Below are 11,171 nucleotides of genomic sequence, written 5' to 3' on the forward strand. Positions count from 1 at the left end.
ATCAGACATCCATTTTTCAAAGCCTAACGCTCTGTCAAAGCCTAACACTCCTAACAAGTAAGGAGTCACATGTTAAATATTTTGAGTAATAAGCCTAATACCCCTTGCTAATAAAACACCCTTATATGACATCTTTACTCATATTCTAAATTAATCTTATTTTCAATAATCTCCATGCAACCTAGTTTATTCATCTGTACCAAAGACTTCTGCTTGTCTAAAACCAATTGAAAACACATTAACCAGACATACTGCTATATGCTGCTTAGAATAATATAAGCCATATGGTAACTTTTCACCTATCAAATTGTGAAAAACATACTGTGTATACCCATATAGCAGGTAGAAAGTGTGAAAGCCACATATATTTATCTCTACATATTGCAAACTGTCATTAGCACAGCCCAGCTTTCTCTGCCATTGATCTCTGTACTCACTGTATCCTCACAAAGTTGTACTCGTAAAAGTAATATAAATGTCAGGGCAATCGATGTTGCCTTGATGTGATCATTGATGTCATGTTCAATTTCTCAGAGTTTCTGTTGCCTCTAACACTACATCTGCAGGAATTCATGCTTGCCAAGACATGAGCCTCAATTTATTTGTGCCTTTGTATGTGAGCACCGTATTGACTAAATGTTAGACGCCCTCCCATGACAGTGCCCAGGAATGTAATGAGGAGTAGGACCAAGCAACAAAATCTGCTTTTCCCCATTCTTACCTCCTCAAACTCGAAAGGCTGCAGATGGATTAGTAATTTATGCAGCATTGCTGAAACATTGAGTTTTATTTTGCATCTTATCTTTTCTCCTGGCTTAATTGTCATTTACTACCATGGTCTTTTTGTGGAGTTTTTAACTTTTAACTTTAAAAGTTGATTACTACTAGCATACACTGATGAGGCATAACATTATGACCACCTGTGCAATTTAATGCAATCCAATCTTTAAAATGAATGAGGGGGACAAAGCATTAGAACCACCTCTTCTTATAATACACTCCAGTACAACTCCACTCCTAATGTTACGCCTTTTCGTTGTATAATATCTCAGACATGCTGCATCTGGGTTTTACATAAGAATGACTGACTTATTTTCAAGTCTCTTGTGTTCCAGTGTTTTTCTGTGCACAGTTAAAAGGCATTACTTGAAACAGGTATAAGTGCACAGCCGGTTGCGGATACTGCTGGGTGAACAATTGTAAATTGTTATAATCTTTCAATCCAGCAAATGTGTTTTTGAGTAAATTTTTATGAATCACTGCACGAAGCTTAATTTTTCTGTTTGACCCTGGCAGTCTACCATTCATGTATGTTGTTATTATTCATTAAAGAAAAAAGATATACGAAGTGAATGCATTAAATATGCAGCAGAAAAATCTATACTTGCACCCTGTTGCAGCAAGTTAAATCACTCACTTTCACAGCTTTACTCCCACTTGCCTCTACCAGTCTATATTAGACAGAGAGATGGAGTGAGGGACTAACATAGGAGTAAAGGAGAGAGGGAGAAAATGGATGAGAAGCCAGGCTTAGACATAGAAAAAAGGGATAAATACTGTATACGAAGTAGTCACAAGAGAAATTATGAGTCTGCAGGAAGGAACAAGTGAGGACAGAGAGAAAGACAGAGTGGATAGAGAGCACCAGAGTGTTTCTCTTTGCCACCCTTAAGTGTATGACCTGCTATAATATAGATCTCATGCATCACAAACCCCGCTTTGTAATTGGTTAAGCTTGACATCAACCATTAGCTAATTGGCTCATAAAGTCAGCTAGTTGAGCAGGAAATTCAGTGAGCCATTTAGAAAACAGAGTTGCTTCATGTGCATCTGAAGAATTTGTTCTACTGTATGTATCTGAACTGTGCAGTGAAACATTACAATCCCATTCATTATTGTACTCTCCAGTATAATATTACAAATTGCTGAATGTGAAATTTACAATACCTCTGCCCAGAGTGTTAACGCTGTCTCGAACAAAATATGGTTATGAAAACTAATTGGATTTTCCAAATGCTTTTGGAAAAAAATGTAATTTATTAATGTGATGTTTTCTTATGAGTTTGTTTTCTGTTTGAAAGGAGTATAAAACGGTAATTACAAATTTATTGCAAAGCCTAAGCTACAGTAATGTGTTTAGTCTGACTACCAACAAAATATATTCACTTTACCATCCCCTGGTATAGTGAAAATCAGGGAATATCTACATTGCAACATCAGTGTCATTTTGATGTTTTACAGGTGACCGGTGATTACTAAAATTATTGCAAATGTTGTTTGTATTGAATAAGCGAGTAATGGATGTATTATTCTAAGAAGATGGAAGAATTCTTGTCCTGTCTGTCTTTTGTATTTTCCATCAATATAAACTTTAACTCATTATTGCATTTCCTACAAAATGCACCTTTCTTAATGTTAAGTTAGTTGAGCATATTGACACAGCTGACACTTTTGTTTAATTGTCTGTTGTGTACTGTACATACTCAGAATCAAGGACAGTGATTAGTGGCCAGTGTACTCTCCCGCTGAGCTATAACTACACCCTGTAAAATTTTAAGCCCATGTGCTGATATTTCTAGTGTACGGGAAGCCCTGAAGAAAAGTAAAATTATGTGGCATGGAGTGCAATTTGCTATACCTCATGAGCTCAGCCATAACAAAAGTAATATTATGCAGATGAAATTCAACAGCTCAAGGCAGCACAATGATTCTGTTCTTATATGTAACATATACAAACTTTGTTTAGCAGAGATTTGAATGCGTGTGTGTTGAAATATACTCACCCTCAGCCATCTCTTGTGATGACCTTCAAAATCAAATCGGACTAGGGAACGAAAAGGAATCGATTGTACATTTAATTCACATACATACACACACATTAATCAAAAAGCAAGTGGACCCTAGATGTGTGGAGATGATGGGGCACAAAATGGAGCATTCATGTTATGCACATTTAAATTCAAACATGGAAATTCAGTCTACTCATCCGCACACACTCTACAAAACACACACACATAAAACAAAGCTACAGGAAATACAGCAGAAGACTATGTTTGAGAAGAACTGATTGGCTGCTTCTGTAAATAGATTCTGCTGCTTGAAGTAAAGATACGTGTTTGCTGTCTTTGTCACATTTTAACAGATCATGATATTAGCATGTGCATACATGGTTAGACACAAACACAAACACACTTACACACACTCCAAGCTTATTGTTACCTCATTCATTATTAGCCTTTGGTGACCAAGCTTTTGTAACACATGCTATTGTGGTTATTTAAAGCCTCTCAGAGGTGTTGCTAATTACAGTATGTTTAGGAACTTGTTTTAAATCTATAAAGCTGGCATGTGTAATCATCCAACACATACAAGCTGTGATCTTACATCAGAGTAATAGCCATTAGGTTGAAAGCCAGCCTGTGTTGATTTACAAGCGAAACTGTAGCTGATTATGACGAAAATTAAATTATCCCTTGTAGTAAATGAAGACAAACAGTAAGTGACACATCCAATAAGTATTTTTCTAACTTACTGTCATTCTCTTAAATAATTTAGAAAGCTTAAGATCCGTTTACATTTGTCTCTAAAGATTTTGTATTGTATACAGAGAACATGATTTAAATGTGTGTCAGTGCTGTGGTTTGTTTTATATTTCATGACCAAATCTGAAGCAAATGACTACTTCACAAACCTGGAAATTTTGTTGCAGAATCCTTTCAAAGGATCTTTTTTTTCCATTTTGTTTCCCTCTAAGACCTGCCTTTCTTTTTTGTGGCCCCCTTCTGCGCCCCACACCCTTCTTCCTGCTCCTATTACAGAAAGCTGGGGCCTGGGCATTGGCCTTGAACTCTGACCCTGCCTGTAATCAGTCATATCCCTGGGCCCTTCCCTCCTCTCAGGCCACAGACATCTTACTGCTCCTCCCCTCTCCCTCCCCCTCCCCCCCCCCCCTCCCCCTCCCCACCTCTTTCTCTTTGTCTCTGTATTTTTTTCCCTCTCACTTTTGGTAGATCCAGACTGGACATGCTGGCTTTTGATGGGTTGCTGTTCAGAAACAAGGGAAAGTAAACACAGTCTAAGCAGCTGAACAACAGACTATAGGCCCCACTGTCAGCCACTCTGCTGGCCCATGGCCTTATTTATCAATCTGTGAAATGACCTTGAACTGATGCCTAAATGATGGTGTCAACCTGTCAAGACAGGACAGCTTGGCTTTGGAACTCATGTAAGACAAGCAAAGAGCCCAAATATCTTCTTCAATTTCTCTTTGACTTTCTGTGCTTTTTTCCACCCACATCGTATGGATCTTTGGGGGCTCTGCTCTGCTGCTGCATATTAATATATATATTGATTTGCTCTAAAACTTGAGACTAAACTATCTAATCAAAAAAGATAGATATCCTTTTAACTGCATGTCATTTTGAAATCTTTGTTGAATAGTGCATATGCATATTCAAAGTACTTTATAAACACAATATTGTTCTTTTGCAGATTAAAATATTTCATTATATAATAATACAATAACTTGATAATTTTCCTGAATAAATGTATGTTTTGGTTCTCTATGTTCAATTCTAAACATCAACAATTGTCAGGCATTTACTGAGGAATACCCTGGTACAGGAATAAATGGGGTTTATATTTCTGGCTGCAGAAACAAAATACAAAAGAAGCATCTACTATAAACAGAAAAGTTCTGCTCTTTATTTGATGAAAAAGTGTGCATTGTGGATTCCAACTTTAAGTCATAACCCAAACAAATTAAACTCAAATAAAGTAATAGAAAAAAACACTTACATTGCGTCAATAGCTAACATGCTGTGGTCATTTACTAAAACCTAAAAGAAATGTGTGTGTGTGTGTGTATTTATATATCGATATGTACAAAAGCTTGAAACCTAAACGGCTTTACTTACTTTTCATTTTTATATAAAAAGTCTATGCCACTCAAACATTTATCCTGGAAGTAAGGATAGAATTTTTGACAGTAGATGTAGAATTTCTTAAGTTCATATCAACAGGATCAGTCTGTGTGAATATGGCAGGTATATGTGTGTATATAATATGGTATGTGAATGTACATACAGTATATGGTGTTGTGTGACCTATTATACCTTCTGAACCAAGCAGCACCCTGTGAAATTTTCTGCCTTTCTCTCAGTCACTGAGAGTGCCTATCCAGGCCCAGTAGCATCCAGTAATGTGTCCCTGGGGGCCTCTTTGTGGCATCTGTGGCATCTGGTCGGGGTGCCTGTCTGCAAACACTCTATCCATCACTGATATGAAAGGCTGTCAGAAATGTGATGTTTGAATAACGAGCTGAGGGCTGGTGACTGCTGCCACCTCAGGGGTCACAGGTGAGATGTCTCAAACAGGGTTAAATACAGAGGGCCTCTTTGACCTCATAATTATACAGATTAAATCCACCTGGCAGACCAGAGAGAATAATGACTCTTTTCCCTTACAGCTTCTTTGACTCAGATTAGAGACGTACAGTAGTTGTATCCAAGCACATACATTTTGGAAAGGAAATTAAATGATTCACTCCTCGGTCCTGTACTCTGACCCAAAGAGCATTGCACAGGCCTTTCAGATCCATCCTTCCAAACTCAGCGTCAAGTTTGTGACAAGATGCTTGTACACTGTACAAGACTGACATGTTGTGCTTTCAGTACGCTTTTCGTCACAGGATTTGATTTCATAACAAAATTACTGTCTGTCATAACAGAATTACAATCTTCTTGACTGGTTCTTAGGAATGGCAAGTAAGATTAGTGGGATGCTGCAGGATACGTTGAGAGCCTGTGGCAATAAATTCTACTATTTTAATTTAAAGCGAAGTATGCAGACCCAACCTGGAAGGTTTTTGCTTCTGATATGTTAAAATGCCATGACCAGGGCAAACTTCAAAAAGGGCATGTTAAGGTAAAGAAAATTGGCAACACTACAACCGAAGCCCTTCAATATTCCCATTTTTTTTTTTTTATCTGTGTTGTCAGTATTTATTGGCACAAGTATTTTTCAGAGCAGAAATGTCCTGGGCATGGCCTGGAGAAATTTGCCACTTAGTGTATGTATAGTAAATCTGTATTTTTCTGTTTGCAACAGTGCAAATCCAGTGACAGGTGTAGATTCTGTGTTCTTCTCTAATAACACCTACACAACATTGACACATACATGTACACATACAATCTCATTTTTATATTTATATACCATAAGGCCAGTCAGGTGGGAGGACAGAGGAAAAAGCGGAGATGGAAAGATGGATAGAAAGAGCAGAGTGGTGGAGGAATGATACAGGAGTGATTGTCGAAAGAAAGAATTTAGAGTGGAGGTATTGAGAAAAATAATTTACTTTGTGCGGGAGGATGTGCGTGCGTGCGTGTGTCTGTGCACGTGCATGCACACATAGGTATGTGGGTATATATATGTGCATGGAGACATTAAAGGTTTTTACTGATGTCGGCAAATTCCATTTTTTTAAACACTGAAATTGATTTATCTACTCCAAGGGGAGTTCCAGTTGATGACGAATCGGTTTGAAACGATGTAATTTGCATGAGTGAAGATATACTTTACATTTATATACTGCTGATGCTGTCAGTCATATGTGATGTAGGTTTTTTTTTTTTTGTTGTTGTTTAAACACACCGACACGCACACACACACTCAACTGTAGCCCGGTACTTTGTTCACTTGACATATGTCACATTTATCTTCTTGGGTCTATTGAATCCTTATCTGAGGTACTACAGTATTACAGTAATTGCCCATTAGATGCATTTATTCAAGTACCTCAGCGGAGAAGATATAATAGTTTTATTAAATATTCTTGACATTAACTGACACGGCTTCTTTACTCCAGCCTGACTTTTTAATTCAACGTACTCCCAATATAACAAATGTAATATTAATGAGATCCTGACATATCCCAAATATCCTACTCCATATTCAAAGTGAAAAAAATCAAACAATTAAGTTATTTTATTACTGTAGATGAGTCAATGTGTAAATACTGTAAATACTTCACTTTATTATCAATTAACTACATAAATTTCTGATAGTTATATAAACTTGGATTATTGCATGCTGGTAGGTCACATCTATGAACTGCAGTTTTTCCCCTACATTTGTTTTTCTCTTGAATTTAAGATACTGTATCTTTGAGGTCTTTCTCCCTAAATATTCCCACTGTCCCACAATAAATTGAAATGGCCATACTTGATTGATCATGTAGCCATTTTATTTGAATAAACCCCGGATTTTCCCCACAAGAATATACATAAGCAACCACTATCATGCGCGTTTTCACCCAACCAGCATAGCTCCAGATGCAGATTAAAAACTTGGTATGTTCTGTTGTTGTGTGCTGCCTTGGTGCTGGTGTGAACTTTTTAAGTGCTTTGTAATAAACAAAAACCAATAACAGTTCATTAACAATTTATCACAGACAAAAATCACTGTTCATGCTCTTGATTTGGTATATTTTAATGCAAACACTTTCATTTAATAACATTTGCTTTTAATTAAATCACCAGAAGAACTGACATTTTGGATTTGGACTAAAAATTTCTCACATACAGACCTAATCAACTCTTATGTTCAATGTTGATTTTAAAGGAATTAAACTTCTACATTTTGTTTTCTTTCCCGCTTTTTTCCTTCCTGTTTCACCTCTTCTTTCCTCCTGCTCTCACAGCACATTGACAATAGATGGCATTAGCCAAGAAGATGAGGCTATTTACCAGTGTATTGCTGAGAACAGTGCTGGCTCCACACAGGCCAGCGCTCGTCTCACAGTGCTTTGGGCTAACGGACTGCCTGGGGAGCCCACTCGTGTGCAGGCCGAAGCTCTGTCACCCACCACCATTCAGGTGTCCTGGATGGAGCCCAATCAGAACACTCAGGACATCATTGGTTATGTAGTCCACATCCGTAGGACTTCAGGTGATGCTGCACTGAAGATTCAAACTATAACATGCAATGAATTACATAAAAATAAGTTAGAATAAATCAAGTTCTAAAATGATTAGAAGACAAAGCATTGTCACATGAAATCAGTGAAAAAAAACCCATGACAGAAGAGATAACAAGAGACTAAACAGAGGTGAATCACTACATAATCAGTGATCTCTGTCATGGCAATGAGAAGCCAACAGCACACTGATATTTACATACTGTATGTGACCTGATAAACAGATGTTATGAGGATGAAGACCCATTCCACAAAAACAGTATGTAAGCTAAATGCAAATTGCGAATGCTGCAAATCTCCCGTTTGAATAATATTGTCACAGGCAAACGTGATACGTTTAAACATATTGTCTTTAGTGTTTCCCATTACATTTTCATTGCATTCATTTGGCACCTGTAATAACTGCATTCACACAGGAACAAAAACCACATATAGCACAAATTGCAAAAGCATCCGAATCCTAACAAATATAGTCGTGTATAGGGTGTTAGTGCTAAAGTGCATATCCACATTCTCCACTGTACAGGTGGAATACGAAAAAAAGTTTTTTGTCATCCACGCAGTTAATGCGTGGATTGTTGCAATGATCACACATGAACATGTGTATGTTTGTTTCTGCACGTACAGTGTGTTGGTTTACCATTACAGGTGAGAGTGTGTGCATGTTACAGTGTGCGGGCAGAGTCTTGTAGCACCAGCTGCGGTTCTACTCAGTAGTTCTATGAGAAGGATAATTAAGGGCCCTGGGGGCCAACCAACAGGATTTGCTGTAATTACCTTTCCAAGATGGTATGGTGGAATTGGTTGAGGGCTGGCGGTAGATAGTGGTTATGGTTGGGTGCCTCTGGATTAAGAGCAATAAAATGCTTTAACACATGCTCTATAACTCCCACTTTTTCCCCCTCTATCTCTTTACCCCACCCTTGCAATTCACCTACCCATCATCATTCAGGCTCCCAGGCCAAAATAGATTAGCTATTACCAGAGAAATGGGCAATAACCATAAAATGAGGACAGAAACAGATTGTATTTATTGTTTCCTTTCAGATCTTATTTTTCGCCATTTAAATGCCTTCTCCTCCTCCCATCTCTGTTTTCTTTTGTCATTTGCCTTTCCTCTCCTCTACCCTCACTTCTGTGTTCTGTTACTTCATTTGCTCCTCCTCCACCTCCATTATCTTTCCTTCAGACCCATTGGAAATGGAATATGAGGAGGCTGTCAGTAAGTTGACAGTGCAGCAGGTTATTAGGGACCTGGAGCCCTCCACCAGTTACACCTTCTACGTCAAGGCCTACACATCCCATGGGGCCAGCAAACCATCGGACACCGTCACAGTGAGAACTCATGGGGAGGGTGAGTTAGGAGCAAAGCACACGCATTCATATACAAAACATATATATCATATGTATTATTTATATATATATATGCATTATGCATACAACGCATTATTGCATTATATTGCTATAAAAAAAATAATTGGAGATTTGCTAAAGATTTGAGTACCTCAGAATGAAAACATGCAATATTTCAAGCTTATTAATTTCGGTAGATAAACTTCCATTGAGCTAAATACCCTGCTATCATGTTACCCCAGTTCACGTTAATTTTGCAGATTTTAGCTACATTTTGTTGTTTATACACACCTTTGTCAATTGTTAAACTACTATGATCATACTACTACTTTAGTTGACAGTCTGCATTGTGTTTCAGTACCTGGGCCTCCTTCCCTCTACACCAAGGTGGTGAATGCCAGCATTGTCCAAGCCACATGGGAGCCTTCCTCGAAGATGGGCCAATATCAAGGCTTCAGACTATATTACAGGAGAGCCCACACACCACTGTTCACTGGTCCCATCACCTTCTCCAGAAACATCACCCAGTACAACATCACTCACCTGGGTGAGACATGACATTTTAGTGTTAAATTATCATTTTAATCTTTAATTACAGGAACCATATTTGATCATGTGATCTAGATCTCTTAGTAAGCAGCTCAGAATCCCTCCTTGGAAAGAAAATAAATGTAGAATTAAAACCGCTCATAGCTAATAAAAAACATGTTGATGCTGCTATCTTCACTTAATTTTAGCAAAGAAAAGCATTATTGTACTCCCCTACTGTAAATATTGGCAGAAATAGAACTATATTACTTAAGAAATTTGACTAAATATATATTTTCATAAGGCTAAAAGCATCTTCAAATATGACTCACCGTGAAAAATGTGACATGTCCATTTGATATGCGTACTGTCCCATTTATAAGCCTCATTCATTATATGTATTTCTTTCTCTCCTTTCGTTGTCCAGATCCTACGCTGGTCTATGAGATAAAGCTCCTTGCATACAACCAACACGGAGACGGCAATGCAACAATGCGATTTATTTCACTTCGAGAAGCATTGGAGAAATCTGGTGATTGTCTTACACAACCTAACAGTGCTACAAAGTAGCTACTGTACATAATGTTTCACGCAATCAAAGCACGTCAGAGTTTATTCTCACTGCGTTACATGCATCATCTTTTGTTTTAGGAACACTGACTGTTCAAGCCTTGAGACAGACGCATTAAGTCCACATTTTCTTGATGCAGCCTGGTTTATGCAATGTTTGGTGACAGTTTGTCAAGTGTGTTGTATCTCCTCAGTGCTGGACTCTCCGTGTGATTGTGAGAAAGATCAACAGAGCAAAACATCCACTACAGGCATCATAATCGGTATCCACATTGGAGTCACGTGCATCATCTTCTGTGTACTCTTCTTAGTCTTCAGCTACCGTGGCAGGTCAGCACAAAGATGATATCTAAATCCCCTACAGCAACAAATGATTGTTGTCGAGGGTTAGGGTGATAAGTGTGTGTGTGTGTGTGTGTGTGTGTGTTATGTAATCCCCAGGTTAATGATGTGTAAGACACCTCAGGCCACCCCTCAGTCTGGGCACAGTGTGGTGCTGGAATCGTCCTCCTCTTCACAGAGGGCTTCTGGGCTGAACGGGTCTGCCAGGAGGAACATGGAAGTCAACGGCAGTACAACAGGAAAGAAAGTGGTCGACAGCAATGAGCTTGAAAGACTTTTTACGCAACCCGGCACACACGGCACGTGTATAGTGAGTCCTGATATTAAGATCACTAAACAAATATAAATGTGACACAGTTTATTACAACTGTATAGTTTTTGTTTTAACTCAATTGGACTGTAG

The 11,171-nt window shown here is 38.2% G+C and overlaps 1 protein-coding gene across 4 annotated transcripts in view; it reads left to right on the plus strand.

Annotated features, from left to right (window-relative positions):
• igdcc3 (immunoglobulin superfamily, DCC subclass, member 3) overlaps positions 1–11,171 on the plus strand; it is a 58,621-nt gene that overhangs the window by 39,825 nt on the left and 7,625 nt on the right. For all 4 annotated transcript variants that reach the window (XM_067496320.1, XM_067496317.1, XM_067496318.1 and 1 more), the window contains exons 8-13: positions 7,700–7,947; positions 9,165–9,329; positions 9,687–9,875; positions 10,284–10,388; positions 10,621–10,756; positions 10,868–11,078. In XM_067496320.1, the coding sequence (XP_067352421.1) occupies positions 7,700–7,947; positions 9,165–9,329; positions 9,687–9,875; positions 10,284–10,388; positions 10,621–10,756; positions 10,868–11,078 (1,054 nt within the window). The remainder of the gene's footprint in view (positions 1–7,699; positions 7,948–9,164; positions 9,330–9,686; positions 9,876–10,283; positions 10,389–10,620; positions 10,757–10,867; positions 11,079–11,171) is intronic.

The sequence above is a fragment of the Channa argus genome, chromosome 2 (genome assembly GCF_033026475.1).
Source record: "Channa argus isolate prfri chromosome 2, Channa argus male v1.0, whole genome shotgun sequence".
NCBI classification, from domain to species: Eukaryota; Metazoa; Chordata; class Actinopteri; order Anabantiformes; family Channidae; genus Channa; species Channa argus.